Genomic DNA, 25,312 nt, shown 5'->3' on the forward strand with positions numbered 1-25,312 from the left:
ACACACACACACACACACACACACACACACACGCGCGCGCGCTAGGAGAAAGGGAGGTAAACCAGGCGGCCTTGGAAGAGTTCGAAATTACGAGAGAGGAGGTCAAGAGACACCTGCTGGATCTGGATGTTAGAAAGGCTGTTGGTCCAGATGGGATCTCACCATGGATACTGAAAGAGTGTGCAGAGGCACTTTGCTTGCCACTCTCCATAGTGTATAGTAAGTCACTAGAGACGGGAGACCTACCAGAAATATGGAAGACGGCGAATGTGGTCCCAATATACAAAAAGGGCGACAGGCAAGAGGCACTGAACTACAGGCCAGTGTCCTTGACTTGTATACCATGCAAGGTGATGGAGAAGATAGTGAGAAAAAACCTGGTAACACATCTGGAGAGAAGGGACTTCGTGACAAATCGCCAACATGGGTTCAGGGAGGGTAAATCTTGCCTTACAGGCTTGATAGAATTCTATGATCAGGTGACAAAGATTAAGCAAGAAAGAGAGGGCTGGGCGGACTGCATTTTCTTGGATTGTCGGAAAGCCTTTGACACAGTACCGTATAAGAGGCTGGTACATAAGCTGGAGAGACAGGCAGGTGTAGCTGGTAAGGTGCTCCAGTGGATAAGGGAGTATCTAAGCAATAGGAAGCAGAGAGTTACGGTGAGGGGTGAGACCTCCGATTGGCGTGAAGTCACCAGTGGAGTCCCACAGGGCTCTGTACTCGGTCCTATCTTGTTTCTGATATATGTAAATGATCTCCCAGAGGGTATCGATTCATTTCTCTCAATGTTTGCGGACGATGCTAAAATTATGAGAAGGATTAAAACAGAAGAGGACTGTTTGAGGCTTCAAGAAGACCTAGACAAGCTGAAGGAATGGTCGAACAAATGGTTGTTAGAGTTTAACCCAACCAAATGTAATGTAATGAACATAGGTGTAGGGAGCAGGAGGCCAGATACAAGGTATCATCTGGGAGAGGAAATTCTTCAGGAGTCAGAGAAGGAAAAAGAATTGGGGGTTGATATCACGCCAGACCTGTCTCCTGCAGCACATATCAAGCGGATAACATCAGCGGCATATGCCAGGCTGGCCAACATACGAACGGCATTCAGAAACTTGTGTAAAGAATCATTCAGAACTTTGTATACCACATATGTCAGACCAATCTTGGAGTATGCAGCCCCAGCACGGAGTCCATATCTAGTCAAGGATGAGACTAAACTGGAAAAGGTTCAAAGATTTGCCACCAGACTAGTACCCGAGCTGAGAGGTATGAGCTACGAGGAGAGACTACGGGAATTAAACCTCACTTCGCTGGAAGACAGAAGAGTTAGGGGGGACATGATCACCACATTCAAGATTCTGAAGGGAATTGATAGGGTAGATAAAGACAGTCTATTTAACACAAGGGGACACAGGTGGAAACTGAGTGCCCAAATGAGAAACAGAGATATTAGAAAGAACTTTTTTAGTGTCAGAGTGGTGGACAAATGGAATGCATTAGGAAGTGATGTGGTGGAGGCTGACTCCATACACAGTTTCAAGTGTAGATATGATAGAGCCCGATAGGCTCAAGAATCTGTACACCTGTTGATTGACGGTTGAGAGGCGGGACCAAAGAGCCAGAGCTCAACCCCCGCAAACACAACTAGGTGAGCACACACACACACACACACACACACACACACACACACACACACACATATATATATATATATATATATATAATATATATATATATGTCGTACCTAGTAGCCAGAACGCACTTCTCAGCCTACTATGCAGGGCCCGATTTGCATAATAAGCCAAGTTTTCATGAATTAATTGTTTTTCGACTACCTAACCTACCTAACCTAACCTAACCTAACCTAACTTTTTCGGCTACCTAACCGAACCTAACCTATAAAGATAGGTTAGGTTAGGTTAGGTAGGGTTGGTTAGGTTCGGTCATATATCTACGTTAATTTTAACTCCAATAAAAAAAATTGACCTCATACATAATGAAATTGGTAGCTTTATCATTTCATAAGAAAAAAATTAGAGAAAATATATTAATTCAGGAAAACTTGGCTTATTAGGCAAATCGGGCCTTGCATAGTAGGCCAAAAAGTGCGTTCTGGCTACTAGGTACGACATATATATATATATATATATATATATATATATATATATATATATACATGCATACACACATAATACATTATATCAGAGCCCATGTTATGTAGACTTCATTAAGAAATTTAGTACTGTAGACAAAATATAAGATGTCTGAGGTGACTCTATCTCTAATGTCTCTCTTCTTATTTGCAGTGTGTGCAGCTGATGACGTCACTAGCAACTTACTAGTTCAAGAAGAAATCGAGCAACTGATTGGCTACCTGATGACGTCACAGACATCAGGGGAAATTCCGTCATTGTGACGTAACAATGTGACGTCACAAGAGGAAGGGGCCAATAGGGAAAGTCCCCGGTGTTGGTAAATAAGATTCTTAATTACTCTATTCTTAGAGTAAATCCTCACTGTCATTCCACCACAGGCTGGTAGAACACAGTAGGTCAGAAGGTACCACAGGCTGGTAGAACACAGTAGGTCAGAAGGTACCACAGGCTGGTAGAACACAGTAGGTCAGAAGGTACCACAGGCTGGTAGAACACAGTAGGTCAGAAGGTACCACAGGCTGGTAGAACACAGTAGGTCAGAAGGTACCACAGGTTGGTAGAACACAGTAGGGCAGAAGGTACCACAGGTTGGTAGAACACAGTAGGGCAGAAGGTACCACAGGCTGGTAGAACACAGTAGGTCAGAAGGTACCACAGACTGGTAGGACACAGTAGGGCAGAAGGTACCACAGGGTGGTAGAACACAGTAGGGCAGAAGGTACCACAGGCTGGTAGAACACAGTAGGTCAGAAGGTACCATGAAGGGGGTGTTCAGGGTGTTGGCCTCTGCCCAGACGGAGAACAAAATGGCGGAGTGTGGAGGAGAGCGGCGGGCCGCTGCCAGACCGGACGTCACTTCTCATCTAAAGCCTAATAACATCACTAATAACATCAGTAATAACATCACTAATAACATCACTAATAACATCAGTAATAACATCAGTAATAACATCACTAATAACATCAGTAATAACATCAGTAATAACATCAGTAATAACATCACTAATAACATCACTAATAACATCACTAATAACCACTAATAACATCAGTAATAACATCACTAATAACATCAGTAATAACATCACTGGCTTTAACATGCTAGCAACTATGACCTTAAATTGTAAATTAAGAAACTGTATACTATATTATAATCAGATAATAATACAATTATTATTATTTTTTATTCAAGTGCTTAAATCTCCAACACATAGGAGGCTGGTCTGGGTGTATTAATACTAATTATATTTCTTGTTATTGGGGACAGGAAGCCTGTGTGTGTATACATATAATTTAGGTTGGCATCGAGGGTCAGCCCTCATAAGGTCGAACTACTGAACGCCCCCTAGGATGTAACCCCACAACAGTTGCCTAACTCCCCGGTACCTGTTTATACGAGGTGAACAGAGGTATTAGGTGACACCAGACATGCCCAGCCATTTCTGTCCCGCCCGGGAATCGAACTCGGGATCCGTGATTGTGAGTGGTGAAGGTATAGCCACTGGTCCAAGAGAATGTTGCCCAACCACCTCGTTACTGTGTCATAAGGAACTCAGAACACACCCTGCGCCTGCGCAGAAGAACACGCGGTAATTACATTGCTTTACGACATATCGAACTTCGTAAACCGCTTAATAAATACCGACTAAATCGCCATGATGGAGGAAAGATGTAGCGGTTTCGTAAGAAGACACAAACACATGCCTTGATGACTCCTGGTGAAGCAACACTGAGGCAAGTTTCTCTACTTTCCCAAATGGAGGATATTATTCAAAAGTTGTAACTGATGTATATAGTGTCTGAAAGAGTGCGGGTTATAATTATTATCTGGTTGGGTTTCAGTTCTCTGGCTTGATGCTGAAACCGGTTAGGTTTTTTTTTTTTTTGAGATATATACAAGAGTTGTTACATTCTTGTAGAGCCACTAGTACGCGTAGCGTTTCGGGCAAGTCCCTGGAATACGATCCCCGCCGCGAAGAATCGTTTTTTCATCCAAGTACACATTTTACTGTTGCGTTAAACAGAGGCTACAGTTAAGGAATTGCGCCCAGTAAATCCTCCCCGGCCAGGATACGAACCCATGACATAGCGCTCGCGGAACGCCAGGCGAGTGTCTTACCACTACACCACGGAGACTGTTTAACATCAGTAACACGATGAACAACCTGTTTAACAGGTTGTTCATCGTTGTTTCCTGATTGGTCAGGACTCAGGCGGAGACAATCAGTTTATATTGTGTTGAGAAGATGGTCCTCGGGGGAGTGTGATGCCTCGCTCACAACCATGGTGTTGTGTCTGTTCACTCTCATATGGCTGCCTGGAGCGAGGTCTCTCAAGCTGGTGATAAATAACATGAACAAAAATCAATATCATGATACATATATGAACACAAAGGAACAGGATGACGTTTCGGGCCGTCCTGGAGACCGTTGGGACTCTTTAACGGTCGGTAACGGTCGAAACGTCGTCACTTTGAATTCATATGTGTGTGTAGGTTGTTCCTTCGAATTCACCTGAATGTACCTTAGGACCACTAACGCTACGAGGACAGGAAGCCGGCGGCTTGTCTAAGGTCCTCCCATTTGCCTTGATTTGTTTCCAGTTTGATTTTAAAATTTAACAGAGTTTTGGTATTAACGGCTTCGGCGAGTAGGCGGTTCCATGGGTTAACAACCCTCTGGGTGAAAAAGCATCTCCTGTTCTCAGTCCTACAGTGTGGCTTGTTGAGCTTGAACCAGTTGCTCCTTGTTTGTGCTACACCTGACCTTGTGGAGAAAGTGACCGGTGTGTTGTGATGTTTGGGAATTTCTGGATAATCTGGATAATGTGTTACACAGGCGGTGCTAAATAGTCCTCCAGACTTAGGAACCTCTAAGCCTGTGTCTGAGAACATGTCGAAAATCTTATGTCAAAGAACCATAGTTTGTTCTAGAGGTGCCGGTCTCATGACAAAGACAACCAGCCAATGGGAGATGGGGTAGTCTTGGGACACTGTGAAAGTTAATGATCCAGAAGACTGTTGAGGGACGCATGAAGCAGATAGAGCTATCGCGGAACCCTTTTCGCAAGCGTCACACTACATATTCCTACTTCAAATATGACATCAACAATTCTCTCAAAGAAATCTTAACTGTGACCTTGGCGAGGAAGACCCTCTATGCTAGATGAGTCCATCGACCACCTGACGGCAACTACTGCGGGGCAATTGGGCTGTTATCTCAACAATAAACACTTGAGGATGATTGTCTTCAGCATGACCTACCACCATGCGCCATGCCAGGCGCGGGTAGCAACAAGGAAGTCAAACGTCCTGAGCATTAGAGAATAAAAAAGAAATCACTAAGTGGCCCTCAAAGATCTACATCCTTCCAAAACCAGAATTGGTTGATGACGGTAATTGGTTAGAGTAACTGTGGTCAAAGAGCAAGGAAGATGGGGGTCCTCAGCCCCCCACACACACAGTCACCAGGGGGCTTCAGGGGGGGCACACACACAGTCACCAGGGGGCTTCAGGGGGGGCACACACATGGGTCATTAAGGGTATTCGTGTCTCCTCGACCACGTCAAGGGCATTTTTTTAGGGTCAATTTTCTTCGGACTCTGAAGGCAGAGATTATAATTTAAACCAGGAAGTTAAATAGCTTGATGTGGTATGAAACCACTTCAAGTATTTGTTGGTGTGGGGGGTGGTTATGGTGGTGTGGGGGTGGTTATGGTGGTGTGTGGGGGTGGTTATGGTGGTGTGGGGGTGGTTATGGTGGTGTGGGGGGTGGTTATGGTGGTGTGGGGGTGGTTATGGTGGTGTGGGGGTGGTCAGGGTGGTGTAGAGGGTGGTTATGTTGGTGTGGGGGGTGGTTATGGTGGTGTGGGGGTGGTTATGGTGGTGTGGGGGGTGGTTATGGTGGTGTGGGGGGTGGTTATGTTGGTGTGGGGGTGGTTATGGTGGTGTGGGGGGTGGTTATGGTGGTGTGGGGGTTGTTATGGTGGTGTGGGGGGTGGTTATGGTGGTGTGGGGGGTGGTTATGGTGGTGTGGGGGGTGGTCAGGGTGGTTGTGCTTGAGGGGGTTGAGCTTCGGCTCTTTGGTCCCGCCTCTCTACTGTCAATCAACTGATGTACAGGTTCCTGAGTCTTTTGGATTCTATCATATCTACATTTGAAACTGTACTCACCTTCTCTAACTTTGCCCTGTGTTTAACAAAATATGGACTCCAGGCTGGAGATGCATACTCCAGGACTGGTCTGACATATGTGTTATACAAGGTTCTGAATGATTCCTTACACAATTTTCTAAAGGCAGTTTTTGTGTTGGTCAGTCTAGCATACGCCGCTGATGATATTCTTTTGATGTGGGCCTCTGGGAACAGGTTCGGTTTGATATCACTCCTCCTGCCTTCACCTAATTTCATTACTTTACACTTACATGAGTTAAACTTTAGTAGCCATTTTCTAGCCCTTTCCTCCAGTTTGTCCAGGTCGTCTTGTAGTCTCTGTATATCTTCGTCTGTCTTGATTCTTCTCATAATTTTCGCATCGTCAGCAAACATTGAGAGGAATGAATCTATATCCTCTGGAAGATCGTTTACATATATCAGAAAAAGAATGGGTCCAAGTAATGAGCCTTAAGGGACTTCGCTGGTGACATCTCGCCACTCTGATGCCTCCCCCTCACAGTTACTCTCTGTTTCCTGTTGCTTAGATACTCCCTTATCCCCTGCAGCACCTTCCTTTTTACTCCTGCCTGTTGCTCCAGCCTGGTGGTCTTGGTGGTGTGTGGGAGGTGCAGCGAGAATTACCTAAAGATAAAGAAAAAGAGGCATCAACAGTGGCAAGGAAAGGAAAGGCTAAAATTCTATTACAAGGGAATATTAACCAAAGTGAAGTAAACTGGATAAATACAAGACTACCACGGAGGGTGATGGGACATGGAGAGCAAAACTAGTGGACACACACTTCTTAAAGCAGCCTTTGACAGAGTCAAGAGGAGTATAAGGAGAGGACCCGCCAGCAAAACATGACCTGGTGTGCTCCATATTGATAAGAATGAGGAGGACGTGCTATGCCAGTGTGACTACGGGGGCCCTTGGAGGGGCTACGAGGATAGGAGAGGACGACGGAGTGAAGGGACGGCCGGAGGGAGGAGTCCCTGGTGGGTCGCCACCCCTGGCAGGATGGAAGAGTCCCTGGTGGGTCCCTGTGTCCTGGACCACTGGTGGCCGAGCACCGGCCTGCAAGAAGCGAGGCCGTCGTTCAAGGCGCCAGCAACCACTGCATTCTCATGCTGGAAGACACAGTGGACCTCAAGGAGTTGGTTACGCAAAGAACCTGTTGAAGAAGATGAGAGAGATAACAGTCGTGAGGAATACAGTGAGACAAGGAACTTGCTGCATGAACTCCAATGGGAAAGAGAAATGGAATGGAAGACAACCGATGACATAATGGTGTCCATTGCTGGAAAATGGGCCGATGCACCGGCTCACTGGCGTCTGGCACTGCAGGGAACCTGAAGACAGGACAAAATGGTCTGGAGAAAGTACAGACAAATAGGAAGATGACAATAGAGAGGCACACGTGAACGGGATAACATCGGCAGCATATGAGACACTGTAAAATACAAAAACATCGCTTACAAACCTAAATCTGGACAACAACAATCTGGACCTAAATCTACACAACATTCGTTAGACCAATATTATAATATGCAGCTCCGGCATGGAATCCGCACTATGTGAAACATAAAACAATATTCCACCTTGTTTTACCAACAAAAAATGCAAAAAGTACAGTTGCTTGTAAGAAAACTGGTGCCAGAGCTAAGAGGGTTAAGCTACGAGGATAGTGTAATGGACCTAAATCTCACCACCTTAGAGGATAGAAGGAACAGAGGGGATATGATCACAACATACTGTGGGGGAATAGACAAGGTGGACAAGGAGAACCTCTTTAATTGGAGAGAAAGTAAGAGGACACAAGAGGAACCTGCGAACCCAAATGAGCCGATGGAACGTGAGGAAATACTCGTAACCTGTACCAGGTGATCGACAAGAAAGAAGAAGGTGGGTAAGCCACCTCCGTCTACAATTTTAAGGCAAGATTCAACAAAGAATTTGAACGTCAGAAAAGTTAAATTATTGCGCAATAGGTGCAACATGGCTGGTAGGTGGGGGGCAGAAAGTGCTGCACCTCACTCCTCATGTTGACACTGTTAGTTAAGTATTAATAGTTAAGTGCCACTGCCAACACTACCACCATCACCACAATCATCATCGCTACCACCATCATCACAATCATCATCACTACCACCATCACCACAATTATCACTACCACCATCACCACAATCATCATCGCTACCACCATCACAACAATCATCATCGCTACCACCATCATCACTACCACCATCACCACAATTATCACTACCACCATCACCACAATCATCATCGCTACCACCATCACCACAATCATCGCTACCACCATCATCACAATCATCATCACTACCACCATCACCACAATCATCATCATTATCACAATCATCATCGCTACCACCATCACCACAATCATCATCATTAACACCATTACCACAATCATCATCGCTACCACCATCACCACAATCATCATTAACACCATTACCACAATCATCATCGCTACCACCATCACCACAATCATCATCGCTACCACCATCATCACAATTATCACTACCACCATCACCACAATCATCATCGCTACCACCATCACCACAATCATCATCGCTACCACCATCACCACAATCATCATCACTACCACCATCACCACACTTATCACTACCACCATCACCACAATCATCATCACTACCACCATCACCACAATTATCACTACCACCATCACCACAATCATCATTGCTACCACCATCATCACAATCATCATCGCTACCACCATCATCACAATCATCATTACTACCACCATCACCACAATCATCATCGCTACCACCATCACCACAGTCATCATCATTAACACAATTACCACAATCATCATCGCTACCACCATCACCACAATCATCATCACTACCACCATCACCACAATTATCACTACCACCATCACCACAATTATCACTACCACCATCACCACAATCATCATCGCTACCACCATCACCACAATCATCATCGCTACCACCATCATCACAATCATCACTACCACCATCACCACAATTATCACTACCACCATCACCACAATCATCATCACTACCACCATCACCACAATCATCATCATTAACACCATCACCACAATCATCATCGCTACCACCATCAACACAATCATCATCGCTACCACCATCACCACAATCATCATCGCTACCACCATCATCACAATCATCATTAACACCATTACCACAATCATCATCGCTACCACCATCACCACAATCATCATCATTAACACCATTACCACCATCACCACAATCATCATCGCTACCACCATCACCACAATCATCATCCTTAACACCATTACCACAATCATCATCGCTACCACCATCACCACAATCATCGTCACTACCACCATCACCACAATCATCACTACCACCATCACAACAACCACCTCTACCATTACCACTACCATCACTACTCCCTTGACTACCATCTCTCTCTCTCTGTCCTGCCTATGACAGTCTCCTACAACTAATGTGTCATCTTGAAAAATTGGGTGAGGCTAGCCCCAAACATCTGGCCTCCAAGCTTCACCAAACAAACAGACAAACAGACAGACAGACATAGTGTTTTACAGATACAGGTTAAGACTGAGACCATATCAGTTATTCTTCTTTCAACCACATTTGTTTTATAGAAATGTAACTTTTTATCCAAATTTGTAGGAACTAATATTAAGATCAGACTTTAATTAATTTTGAAATTCTGTATTACAAAGAAACTACAAGAATTTTGTTTAAATATTTGTAATATTGTTTTAAATCATTTGCAAAGAATAGGATAGTAGGGCTATAGGAATAGAAAGAGCAGGATAGTAGACTATCCCAGCCCTACATCACACAGTATACTAGACTATCCCAGCCCAACATCACACAGAATACTAGACTATCCCAGCCCTACATCACACAGTATACTAGACTATTCCAGCCCAACATCACACAGTATACTAGACTATCCCAGCCCAACATCACACAGAATACTAGACTATCCCAGCCCTACATCACACAGTATACTAGACTATTCCAGCCCAACATCACACAGTATACTAGACTATCCCAGCCCTACATCACACAGGATACTAGATTATCCCAGCCCAACATCACACAGTATACTAGACTATCCCAGCCCAACATCACACAGTATACTAGACTATCCCAGCCCTGCATCACACACATTATGCTAGACTATCCCAGCCCAACATCACACAGTATACTAGACTATCCCAGCCCAACATCTAACAGTATACTAGACTATCCCAGCCCTACATCACACAGTATACTAGACTATCCCAGCCCAACATCTAACAGTATACTACACTATCCCAGCCCAACATCACACAGTATACTAGACTATCCCAGCCCAACATCACACAGAATACTAGACTATCCCAGCCCTACATCACACAGTATACTAGACTATCCCAGCCCTACATCACACACACTATACTAGACTATCCCAGCCCAACATCACACACAGTATACTAGACTATCCCAGCCCTACATCACACACACTATACTAGACTATCCCAGCCCAACATCACACACACTATACTAGACTATCCCAGCCCAACATCACACACAGTATACTAGACTATCCCAGCCCTACATCACACACACTATACTAGACTATCCCAGCCCAACATCACACACACTATACTAGACTATCCCAGCCCAACATCACACACAGTATACTAGACTATCCCAGCCCTACATCACACACAGGATACTAGACTATCCCAGCCCTACATCACACACAGGATACTAGACTATCCCAGCCCAACATCACACACACTATACTAGACTATCCCAGCCCAACATCACACACAGTATACTAGACTATCCCAGCCCAACATCACACACAGTATACTAGACTATCCCAGCCCTACATCACACACACTATACTAGACTATCCCAGCCCAACATCACACACACTATACTAGAATATCCCAGCCCAACATCACACACAGTATACTAGACTATCCCAGCCCTACATCACACACAGGATACTAGACTATCCCAGCCCTACATCACACACAGGATACTAGACTATCCCAGCCCTACATAACACATAGTATACTAGACTATCCCAGCCCTACATCACATACACTATACTAGACTATCCCAGCCCTGCATCACATACACTATACAAGACTATCCCAGCCCTACATCACACACAGTATACTAGACTATCCCAGCCCTACATCACACAGTATACTAGACTATCCCAGCCAAACATCACACAGAATACTAGACTATCCCAGCCCTACATCACACAGGATACTAGACTATCCCAGCCCAACATCACACAGTATACTAGACTATCCCAGCCCAACATCACACAGTATACTAGACTATCCCAGCCCTGCATCACACACATTATGCTAGACTATCCCAGCCCAACATCACACAGTATACTAGACTATCCCAGCCCAACATCACACAGTATACTAGACTATCCCAGCCCTACATCACACAGGATACTAGACTATCCCAGCCCAACATCACACAGTATACTAGACTATCCCAGCCCTACATCACACACACTATTCTAGACTATCCCAACCCTACATCACACACAGTATACTAGACTATCCCAGTCCTACATCACACACAGTATGCTAGACTATCCTAACCAAACATCACACAGGATACTAGACTATCCCAGCCCTACATCACACAGGATACTAGACTATCCCAGCCCTACATCACACACACTATACTAGACTATCCCAGCCCTACATCACACACACTATACTAGACTATCCCAGCCCTACATCACACACACTATACTAGACTATCCCAGCCCAACATCACACACAGTATACTAGACTATCCCAGCCCTACATCACACAGTATACTAGACTATCCCAGCCCTACATCACACACACTATACTAGACTATCCCAGCCCAACATCACACACAGTATTCTAGACTATTCCAGCCCTACATCACACACAGGATACTAGACTATCCCAGCCCTACATCACACAGTATACTAGACTATCCCAGCCCTACATCACACACACTATACTAGACTATCCCAGCCCAACATCACACACAGTATACTAGACTATCCCAGCCCTACATCTCACAGGATACTAGACTATCCCAGCCCTACATCACACACAGTATACTAGACTATCCCAGCCCTGCATCACACACAGTATACTAGACTATCCCAGCCCTACATCACACACAGTATGCTAGACTATCCCAGCCCTACATCACACACAGTATACTAGACTATCCCAGCCCTGCATCACACACAGTATGCTAGACTATCCCAGCCCTACATCACACACAGTATGCTAGACTATCCCAGCCCTACATCACACACAGTATACTAGACTATCCCAGCCCTACATCACACACAGTATACTAGACTATCCCAGCCCTACATCACACACAGGATACTAGACTATCCCAGCCCTACATCACACACAGGATACTAGACTATCCCAGCTCTACATCACACACAGTATACTAGACTATCCCAGCCCTACATCACACACAGTATACTAGACTATCCCAGCCCTACATCACACACAGGATACTAGACTATCCCAGCTCTACATCACACACAGTATACTAGACTATCCCAGCCCTACATCACACACAGTATGCTAGACTATCCCAGCCCTACATCACACACAGTATTCTAGACTATCCCAGCCCTACATCTCACAGGATACTAGACTATCCCAGCCCTACATCACACACAGTATACTAGACTATCCCAGCCCTGCATCACACACAGTATACTAGACTATCCCAGCCCTACATCACACACAGTATGCTAGACTATCCCAGCCCTACATCACACACAGTATTCTAGACTATCCCAGCCCTACATCTCACAGGATACTAGACTATCCCAGCCCTACATCACACACAGGATACTAGACTATCCCAACCCTACATAGCACACAGTATACTAGACTATCCCAGCCCTACATCACATACACTATACTAGACTATCCCAGCCCTGCATTACATACACTATACTAGACTATCCCAGCCCTGCATCACATACACTATACTAGACTATCCCAGCCCAACATCACACACAGTATACTAGACTATCCCAGTCCTACATCACACACAGTATACTAGACTATCCCAGCCCTACATCACACACAGTATACTAGACTATCCCAGCCCTGCATCACACAGGATACTAGACTATCCCAGCCCTACATCACACACAGGATACTAGACTATCCCAGCCCTGCATCACACAGGATACTAGACTATCCCAGCCCTACATCACACACAGGATACTAGACTATCCCAACCCTACATAGCACACAGTATACTAGACTATCCCAGCCCTACATCACATACACTATACTAGACTATCCCAGCCCTGCATTACATACACTATACTAGACTATCCCAGCCCTACATCACACACACTATATTAGACTATCCCAGCCCTCCATCACACACAGTATGCTAGACTATCCCAGCCCTACATCACACAGGATACTAGACTATCCCAGCCCTACATCACACAGGATACTAGACTATCCCAGCCCTACATCACATATCGTATGCTAGACTATCCCAGCCCTACATCTCACAGGATACTAGACTATCCCAGCCCTACATCACACACACTATACTAGACTATTCCAGCCTTACATCACACACAGTATACTAGACTATCCCAGCCCATCATCACACACACTATACTAGACTATCCCAGCTCTACATCACACACAGTATACTAGACTATCCCAGCCGTACATCACACACACTATACTAGACTATCCCAGCCCAACATCACACACAGTATACTAGACTATCCCAGCCCTGCATCACACACACTATACTAGACTATCCCAGCTCTACATCACACACAGTATACTAGACTATCCCAGCCGTACATCACACACACTATACTAGACTATCCCAGCCCAACATCACACACACTATACTAGACTATCCCAGCCCAACATCACACACAGTATACTAGACTATCCCAGCCGTACATCACACACACTATACTAGACTATCCCAGCCCAACATCACACACACTATACTAGACTATCCCAGCCCAACATCACACACACTATACTAGACTATCCCAGCCCAACATCACACACACTATGCTAGACTATCCCAGCCGTACATCACACACACTATACTAGACTATCCCAGCCGTACATCACACACACTATACTAGACTATCCCAGCCGTACATCACACACACTATACTAGACTATCCCAGCCCAACATCACACACAGTATACTAGACTATCCCAGCCCTGCATCACACAGGATACTAGACTATCCCAGCCCTACATCACACACAGGATACAAGACTATCCCAGCCCTACATCTCACAGGATACTAGACTATCCCAGCCCTACATCACACACAGTATACTAGACTATCCCAGCCCTACATCACACACAGTATACTAGACTATCCCAGCCCTACATCACACAGGATACTAGATTATCCCAGCCCTACATCTCACAGGATACTAGACTATCCCAGCCCTACATCACACAGGATACTAGATTATCCCAGCCCTACATCTCACAGGATACTAGACTATCCCAGCCCTACATCACACAGTATACTAGACTATCCCAGCCCTACATCACACAGGATACTAGATTATCCCAGCCCTACATCTCACAGGATACTAGACTATCCCAGCCCTACATCACACAGTATACTAGACTATCCCAGCCCTATATCACACACAGTATACTAGACTATCCCAGCCCTTCATCACACAGTATACTAGACTATCCCAGCCCTACATCACACACAGTATACTAGACTATCCCAGCCCTACATCACACACACTATACTAGACTATCCCAGCCCAACATCACACACAGTATACTAGACTATCCGAGCCCTACATCACACAGTATACTAGACTATCCCAGCCCAACATCACACACAGTATACTAGACTATCCCAGTCCTACATCACACACAGTATACTAGACTATCCCAGCCCTACATCACACAGTATACTAGACTATCCCAGCCCAACATCACACACAGTATACTAGACTATCCCAGTCCTACATCACACACAGTATACTAGACTATCCCAGCCCTACATCACACACAGTATACTAGACTATCCCAGCCCTGCATCACACACAGGATACTAGACTATCCCAGCCCTACATCACACACAGGATACTAGTCTATCCCAGCCCTACATCACACACAGGAGGACAAGACTCTCCTAGCCCTACATCACACAGGATACTAGTCTATCCCAGCCCTACATCACACACAGGATACTAGACTATCCCAGCCCTCCATCACACACAGTATGCTAGACTATCCCAGCCCTACATCACACAGGATACTAGACAATCCCAGCCCTACATCACACACACTATACTAGACTATCCCAGTCCTACATCACACACACTATACTAGACTATCCCAGCCCAACATCACACACAGTATACTAGACTATCCCAGCCCTGCATCACACAGGATACTAGACTATCCCAGCCCTGCATCACACAGGATACTAGACTATCCCAGCCCTACATCACACACAGGATACTAGACTATCCCAGCCCTACATCTCACAGGATACTAGACTATCCCAGCCCTACATCACACACAGTATACTAGACTATCCCAGCCCTACATCACACACACTATACTAGACTATCCCAGCCCTGCATCACACAGGATACTAGACTATCCCAGCCCTGCATCACACACAGGATACAAGACTATCCCAGCCCTGCATCACACAGGATACTAGACTATCCCAGCCCTGCATCACACAGGATACTAGACTATCCCAGCCCTACATCACACAGAGGATACAAGACTATCCCAGCCCTACATCACACACAGGACACTAGACTATCCCAGCCCTACATCACACACAGTATACTAGACTATCCCAGCCCTACATCTCACAGGATACTAGACTATCCCAGCCCTACATCACACACAGTATACTAGACTATCCCAGCCCTACATCACACACTATACTAGACTATCCCAGCCCTACATCACACACACTATACTAGACTATCCCAGCCTTACATCACACACAGTATACTAGACTATCCCAGCCCTACATCACACACACTATACTAGACTATCCCAGCCTTACATCACACACACTATACTAGACTATCCCAGCCCAACATCACACAGTATATTAGACTATCCCAGCCCTACATCACACACACTATTCTAGACTATCCCAGCCCTACATCTCACAGGATACTAGACTGTCCAAGCCCAACATCACACAGTATATTAGACTATCCCAGCCCTACATCACACACACTATACTAGACTATCCCAGCCCTACATCACACACAGTATACTAGACTATCCCAGCCCAACATCACACACACTATACTAGACTATCCCAGTCCTACATCACACACACTATACTAGACTATCCCAGCCCTGCATGACACACAGTATACTAGACTATCCCAGCCCAACATCACACACACTATACTAGACTATCCCAGCCCTACATCACACACAGTATACTAGACTATCTCAGCCCTACATCACACACACTATACTAGACTATCCCAGCCCAACATCACACACAGTATACTAGACTATCCCAGCCCTACATCACACACAGTATACTAGACTATCCCAGCCCTACATCACACACACTGTACTAGAGTATCCCAGCCCAACATCACACACACTATACTAGACTATCCCAGCCCTACATCACACACACTATACTAGACTATCCCAGCCCAACATCACACACACTATACTAGACTATCCCAGCCCTGCATCACACACAGTATACTAGACTATCCCAGCCCTACATCACACACACTATACTAGACTATCCCAGCCCACCATCACACACTCTATACTAGACTATCCCAGCCCTGCATCACACACTATACTAGACTATCCCAGCCCTACATCACACACTATACTAGACTATCCCAGCCCTACATCACACACTATACTAGACTATCCCAGCCCTACATCACACACTATACTAGACTATCCCAGCCCTACATCACACACAGTATACTAGACTATCCCAGCCCTACATCACACACAGTATACTAGACTATCCCAGCCCTGCATCACACACTATACTAGACTATCCCAGCCCGACATCACACACACTATACTAGACTATCCCAGCCCAACATTACACACACTATACTAGACTATCCCAGCCCTACATCACACACACTATACTAGACTATCCCAGCCCGACATCACACACACTATACTAGACTATCCCAGCCCGACATCACACACACTATACTAGACTATCCCAGCCCTGCATCACACACACTATACTAGAGAAAGACAAAGATAGGAAGGAGAAAAGGGGAAAGAGGAGGTGATGTTTGAAGAGGAAATCTGTGCGTCACTGCGTCTATTCTGTGCGTCACCACGTCCTCAATCTGTGCGTCACTGTGTCTATTCTGTGCATCACCATGTTCTTAATCTACGCGTCATCGAGTCTGATTTGTGCGCTGCTGGATCACTGAGATATCAATTTATAATCCTTCATCACAGTAAGTTTATAAATGCTTCTGTGATCCATAACACTGTGACTGCTTCCGTGTATTACTGTATCACTGCGTCAGTATATCGAGTTATCACTGACTAACTTGGTTTGGTGTTGGGCTTAATGCCTAACAACCCCTGGAGGCATATAATGGCATCCAGAAGTGCCTACCGACCAACCAGCAAGTATACTTTAATTCTGGATAAAGTCGAGAATCTGAGTCAACTCTCTGTATACACATACACCAAGATGCGAAGGTATACCATAAATATCCTTCATCCTGCTATACCTGTCGTCTATAACCGCATCGTCACTGTTAATATCACCGAGTGAAGTCAAATATAGACATAAGGTTAATGAAAGCTATATTTTAACACTCTCATACAGCCTAGTTACATTCACGATCACCGAAGCCTAATGGCCTCAAACCCTCAAGTCATGGATCAAATTTGAAAATATGTGTAGACTAACGCTATTTGACTAGGAGAAGCGACCATCTGTAGGATATGGTTACCTGTCCTATTCATTATTTGAAATTACTGAAGATGTATGATGGTAATTTCAACAGGTTTCATGTTGGAAGAATCAGTGAATGCCTAAAATTATCGGATCAAATTCTGAAGTCCAAGAGTCGAAATGTCAGCTCTGGTATGACTATATAGCACTTGAGAGCAGAATGGAATTTTTTAAAATATGTATCTGTAGATTCCGTTATGTATTGCATATAATTTATTATCTATTGTATAAAATGTATTCCATTTAAACCAGGATCAGGGTGTAGATTCTTCTTCTTCTTCTTGATAGTAGGTGCAGTTTGCATGAAGGGTTTGTCCTCCCGATGACTGCACCAGTACAGATGTTGGTAGAGGCGTTTATGTTGAAGATGATAAGAGTTTCAAAAGTGCTTGTTGCGTTGTGCTGTAGACAGAGGAACGGTGATTAAAACAGAGGTGTGTGTTAGAGGGAGACTTGCCGCACCGTAGGGCGGTGTGTTGTGTTTATGGCGTCAGCTGATCCTTGGTGTTGCGACGAGGTAGTTGTTTTCTGTGTTTAGCTGTTGGTGGCGCCAGGTATAAATGTGGCGCGGGTCAGATGTGACCCAATTTGTTGGTCGATTGGAGATATTTAGCCAGTGCTTTGACTATTTGGTATTTTTCTTGTAACGAGTGGTCACCGCCTCCTAATATATGCTCGATGGTAACGGGTATTTTAAGTGAGATAAGTTCTTGTTTGAAATTTACTCTGGCACTATAGTGTCGGAAGCAATGTAGGAGATAGTGTTCGATTGTTTCAGGCACCTGACAGTGGATGCAGAGTTCGTTGATGTCTGTTCTGTACTTAGAGCTTTGTGCTGCTAGTTTGGTGTGTCCCAGCCTTAATCTGGTCATCGCTATATCAATTTCTCTGCTTTTATATCTGACATGTTTCCAAGTTTCCCATTTCTTTTTAATGGACCCATAGTACAAAGGTGAGCATGACGTTTTCCATTTCGTCGCAAAATCTTGGGTGATGGTATTTTTGAAGGCTCCTTTACGTGCAACATGGGGAATTGGATGACGGGTAATGTGAGGTGTGTTGTGCATTGCTTTGGCTAGTTGATCTACTAGTTCATTATGGAGAATACCACAATGCGCTGGGACCCATTGGATAGAGGTATCATAACCGTTCAATCGATGTTCATGAAGAAGTTGAAGACATGGGTAAACAAACTCCTTGCACGTTTTTGAAGAATACGTAATTGCTTGAATCGCACTCTTGGAGTCACTGCAGATTGTATATGTCCCGATTGGTAATGTTGTGATTATTTGGAGAGCTTGATATAAGGCATATAATTCAGCTGTGAAAACAGATAGTTGGTTTGGTAACCGCCATCCCTGCTTGAGATGGTATTCCGGTATCCATACAGCGCTAGTGACCGAGGGTACGTTGTTCTTGATGATGCGAGATCCATCTGTATAAATCGCTGTGGTATTTGGGTAGCAATTTTTCATTGTTGAGAGAAAGACTGAGGCTATGGCTGAGTTTGGTGCAGACTTTGGAATGTTGTCTTCGAGTTGTATTGCTGTATTAGGAGTTGTATAAAGCCAGGGTGGAATAGGGGGAACAGTAAGTTGGGTTTCCGAGTTTTGGAGTAGAGAGAGGTCTATATTGAGGTTATTTGTAGCCCGTGTGAGGAAAGGTTGCGAGTGATTGGTTGGGGAGCGGGGGTTATGTGGGTTAACTGTTGGGTTAATTTTTGATCTGTATGGGTGTGTCTGGTGAGCAGTGGTACAGAGTGACAGATAGTTGGCACACATTATGTCTCGTCTGGTGGCTAGGCTTGTGAGGCCCGTTTCCCCGTAAAGTCCGAGGATAGGAGTGGAACGCATTGCGCCACATATAAGTCGCATGGCATTGTTTTGGATGACCTCTAGGCTCTGTAGGTTAGTAGGCGCAGCCGATGCATATGCTTGGCAACAATAGTCTATTTGGCTGCGAATGTAGGTTGTATAGAAACGGAGCAGGATTTTATGGTGTGCTCCCCAGGTGGTGCCAGTGAGGGCTTTCAGTATGGCGAGTCGGGGCTGTGTCGTCTGTTTAAGGTGTTGAATGTGTGCTGTCCAGGTAAGTGAGGGCGAGTCTAAGTGCATGCCAAGGTATTTATGTTCTCGTACGTGTTGGATGGGAGTGTTGTGTATTGTGAGGGTGGGTAGATGAACGAGTCTTTTTTTAGTGAAAATTTGATAATAGGTTTTGGTAGTACTAACTTGATTGGGTGTAGATTATTACGCTTCATTTTATTTTCAGTAAAAGGAAAATTTTTTTTTTTACGTTTTACTAGACGAGTCAACAACAATTGAGAAAGACGCAGAAGAAATAATTTGCCTATACTCGGACAGAAATGTACAAATATCAAATACTACGCGAAATAGGTCATAATAACGTAGCTGATCGTAAACTACCCAAAACATACACACACATATAAGGTAAATCAAAGTAAGGTAAATCCTTTTAGAATAAGGAGAAGACGGGTACCCCGCTTCTCAGTCCATATATACCCCTCCGAGAGTTTACTTCAATCCTGTATTATGTTCATGACTAAAGTATACATGGTTGGTCAGTAAAGATTAGTGGCGGCCTTAATATACCCTCCAGAGGTTGATATACCCTTAAGCCCGACAGGAATCATGTCTATTTCACTCGCTAGTATTATGTCCTCGGCTAAGTCACCATAACTCCCTCCAAATGCAGTTGTATTCTTCCTCTGGGGATTGCTTGCATAGATTTTATAAAGGCTGCAATGAAATGAAATTTACCTGAGTTACCCGAGGGCCACTAACACTAGATGCCTCGACGAGGACAGGAAGCCGGCGGCTTGTCGTCTTTTTGTAGTGGAACAAACTAGTTTTTTTTCGGATGTGTTAAAAGTGTTATTCATTATGGCATTTCAAGCGGAGTGATTTTTGCATGTTTTTATATCTTAAAATCTTAAATATCGAACCTGATCTATGGAAGAGTATGGCCAAATTTTCATCTTAAACTCTTTAAGCATAAATACGACTATCTTTTAAAATATTTTCTGTAAAATATATATATATATATATATATATATATATATATATATATATATATATATATATATATATATATATATATATATATGGTAGAACTGTAGGTAGCAGTACTGTGTGAGGAGTGAAGCGAGAGGATGAGTTACATAAGATGAATGCAGTAAGAGTATGAATTATATCCTGTGAGTGTAGTGAGACGATGAGTTTTATCCTGTGAGTAAAGTGAGAAGATGAGTTATATATGATGAGCTAGAGTTAGAGGATGAGTCACATATATGATGCTTGGAGTGAGAGAAAGAGTTATTATATACGACCCATACACCGCCCCCAACACTCATCGTATATATATATACGATGATGAGTGTTGGGAGGCGGTGGGAGAGTAGTTGAGGCGGTGCTCACTAGATGGCAACCCCGCCAGTAGCAGCAGCAGCGGGGGAGGTCGGCCGGGGCGCAGGGGAGAGCTTCCCTGCCCTCTCTCTCTCTCTCCCTCTCTCTCTCTACCCTGCCTCGCATACACACGCCCTGGTGCCCTCCCACACATACCCAGTACCCTGGCCTGGTAAGGTAACTATGCACAGTTTTGTAGTGAGAATGTCGATGATAAAAGCGGGTAGATGTAAGGCGAAGCGCTGGCTTGGATATACCAGAAAGCTGGCTGGATCACTAGGGGAAAATATTGCATATTATGCCTAATTTGACGTTAGTTTTCATTTTTTTTGGAGTAATAAATTATGGTTGTCAGTTGAATGGTTTATATATTGTTATTTTGTGCCCGTTTAGGAGTGGTCTGAGGATTAGAGGATTGAAAGACCGGTTTTGTGGATGGTGGAACACCTCCCGTTGTTTGCTTCTTGTGTCAGCCTGGACACGGAGACGGGCCGGCAGGCAGTCGCGTTCGCCTAAACATAAATGATTCTAGAAAATCCTCTGATTGCGATAGAGTAACTAGTGTAAGATAAGTTGGTGTGCGGGTAATGTACTGCTTCAGTTGATGATTCCCCGGAGGCCTGCCCAGTGCCCCATTGATACTGTGATACTATTTCTCTGCTGCTGCCTCGGTCTTTGTAACCTGGACCAGCCTTCACCCCTAACATGGCGGCCTCGTCTCCACCTCTGGCTACCCACTAGTTACCTTACTCAACCAGCCACGCACGGCAGACAACCGCAGGGTTAACCAACTGGAGCCTTGGTTGGCCTAGCAGTTGGAACACAACATGGGTGCTTGAGGGTATGTGGAGACTTTTGTTGTATCAGTTCCCCAATATATAGTTGCCCCGTACCCCAATCACGGTATCATCACACCTGGCTTCACACCGGCTCGTCAGGCTACTTACAACCATGCGAAAGGTGTGTTGTCTAGCATGCTTTAGTCTCATGTCCCCTTAGTGAAGATGTATTAGGCAAAGTGGTGATTTTTTCACGGTTGTGTGTGTGGACTTGCCCTTGATAGTGTTGCCAAGGCAACTGGGAGGTTTGTGTCAAACTCCACTCGGTGGCCTGGCAGCATTGATGTCTCTCACTACTAATATCTATAATGTTCACCTCAAAAGTTCTTCGCATTTGAATTACAGCACCCAGTTCCGTGGGCTTTTATCCTCCAAACTGCAAGCAAACAATAGGAGTGAGTAAGGACATAGTTATGTATTCAGCAGCACGTCACATTGATGTGTAGCAAATGTTAAATGTATGGCAATTCAAAGAGTATTTCAACGAAACGTTGGCTTGTACGAGCAAGGAAGGTTAGGTTAGACTATTTAGGATAATATCCAATTACAACCAAATTTATAAGTAGGCTTTTCCCCAAACTGCTCTTAATGTTTAGAAATGTTGTGTAAAGGCACACAAAGCCAACCCCTATGTAGTCCAAAGCTAAGAGTGTGTAATCCATTTTGTGATCAATTCCAAGTATGAGTACAAAACACCGGGTGCGTTGCCTAGACAAATAGAAAATATACCAGTCACTTAAACGAATTATGATAGTTGTATGCTAACATGTACGGTATCATCACACCTGGCTTAAATGGCCTACACTAATCTTAAATGTCCTACACACAGGGATGTGTACTGTACAACGTATCAAAAGCTGGAAATATGATGTAGATGTAGTGTTACATATGTTTACGAGTCCAGTGATCAATATCTTGATGCCAAACAGTGGTAGATATAGTAAGAGTTACACTTGAATTTCAGTGATCATTAATCAATTATTGCACATAATATATGTATCGAATAAATGTATTTCTAAATGATATAAAAAAAAGTATTTGATGCATACTTATTGATAGATGTACTATTACATATCATCACTCTAAATATGTATATGTATATGTATAGGGTTTTTAAGTCAAAGTAACGTCAGCTGTAGACAAAAAATTTAATGAGAAATAATTACAATTTAAACAAATATGGCATTTGTGTTCTGGTATATATATATATATATATATATATATATATATATATATATATATATATATATATATATATATATATATATATATATATATATATAAGTGTATATGTGGTTTACTCTTAATTCTCAGTGTATATATGCTACACTAATTAGTTACTTTGATCTGTGAATTGTTCAAGATTGAAGCATACTTACTGGGCTCTTATTATACTAGTGGTGGCTTTAGTAATGATAATAATGCACAGTGCCAAAACCAAGTTAAAGGTTTTATATTAATATTTAAACAAAATGTAAAGTAAATACATTTCAGTGACAACTGCAGTTTTAAAGTCTAAAATAATAACAAAGAAAGCTGATTATAAAGTAAATAGCAACATGTAAATAACATCTGTGTCAGTTAAACCAATTCTTCTAGTTTTAATAGAATACAGTTTTGTCATTATTAATGATAAGAGCCTCTTGTGAAATCTTATAAATGTTTAATGCTGAAGATCAATACTGTACTTGCAGATATAAGCAGCTTTCTGGATTTATTTTTACATAGTCTCATGAGATTAAACCAATGAAACATTTGATTACTGTAGATCTTAACTCTTGGAATGTTTTCTAGTTATAGTCTCATGAGATTAAACCAATGAAACATTTGATTACTGTAGATCTTAACTCTTGGAATGTTTTCTAGTTATTATTTAAAGGAAAACAAATACATTGGTGAAGTAAATAGATTTTTTCCTTCATTTTATTTGTTGATAATATGGTAACAGTCAACTATTTTTGCAGATGTGGCTGACAAAGAGGAAACAACCTGGCAGAAACAAGAACGCCCAACAACTCTGAGGCAGAAGATTCTGCTTAGAGATTCTGCTGGATGTAAGGTTAACCCGCAGCCTCTCCCAAGGATAGAAATAACTCTTGTCTTCCCAGGCGGGAACATAAGGCCAGCTTCTCTTAAAAAAGAAGATTCATCTCTCAAGGATAGACGATTAATACAGCATCTCCCCAGGATAGAAAATTAACCTAGCATTTCTGTAGGATAGAATATTAACTAGGCATCTCTACAGGATAAAATATTAGACCACTATTTAAACAGACTAAGAAGTTAGCACAGCATCTTTCTACGAAAGAATTCTAACCCAGCATCCTTAGGATAAAGGGTTAACCCCAGAATTTGTCCAGAAAAGAATACAGTATTAATTCAGCATCTCCATGATAAAATGTTAATTCAGCTCCTTTCCAAGGGTGAGAGATTAACCAAGAATTTTAAAGGCAAGAATGCTAACCCACCATCTAGAATAGGTTAACTCGACACCTCGAGGATAAAAAAAAAGTAGACCTCAGAATAGGCGGTTTACTTAGCAAGTTTAGAAGTAGTTTGGTTTACAAATGTTTCTAGACAAGCGAGTCTAACAATTAATCAGGATAGAACACAGGTTAGCAAATTCTCATAATAGTTGGCTGACTTAGAAAATCTGTAGGATAAAAAGTTGTTCTAACAAT

At 43.5% G+C, this 25,312-nt stretch overlaps 2 protein-coding genes across 3 annotated transcripts in view; one reads left to right on the forward strand and one right to left on the reverse strand.

The window, feature by feature from the left end:
- Nucleotides 1–8,871, reverse strand: part of LOC123773066 (tetra-peptide repeat homeobox protein 1-like) — a 33,085-nt gene extending 24,214 nt beyond the window's left edge. The window contains exons 1-4 of the mRNA XM_069315577.1: nt 8,734–8,871; nt 7,638–7,761; nt 6,581–6,727; nt 4,925–5,042 (exon numbers count right to left, since the gene is read on the reverse strand). Coding sequence (XP_069171678.1) covers nt 4,925–5,042; nt 6,581–6,727; nt 7,638–7,761; nt 8,734–8,871 — 527 coding nt within the window. The remainder of the gene's footprint in view (nt 1–4,924; nt 5,043–6,580; nt 6,728–7,637; nt 7,762–8,733) is intronic.
- A 10,848-nt stretch (nt 8,872–19,719) lies between these two features.
- Nucleotides 19,720–25,312, forward strand: part of LOC138358007 (uncharacterized) — a 149,507-nt gene continuing 143,914 nt past the window's right edge. For both annotated transcript variants that reach the window (XR_011225205.1, XM_069315444.1), the window contains exon 1: nt 19,720–19,819. Coding sequence is in view for 1 of the 2 variants with exons in the window: in XM_069315444.1 (XP_069171545.1) it covers nt 19,735–19,819 (85 nt within the window). In the remaining variant the exon portion in view is untranslated. The remainder of the gene's footprint in view (nt 19,820–25,312) is intronic.

Source organism: Procambarus clarkii, chromosome 81 (genome assembly GCF_040958095.1).
Source record: "Procambarus clarkii isolate CNS0578487 chromosome 81, FALCON_Pclarkii_2.0, whole genome shotgun sequence".
NCBI classification, from domain to species: Eukaryota; Metazoa; Arthropoda; class Malacostraca; order Decapoda; family Cambaridae; genus Procambarus; species Procambarus clarkii.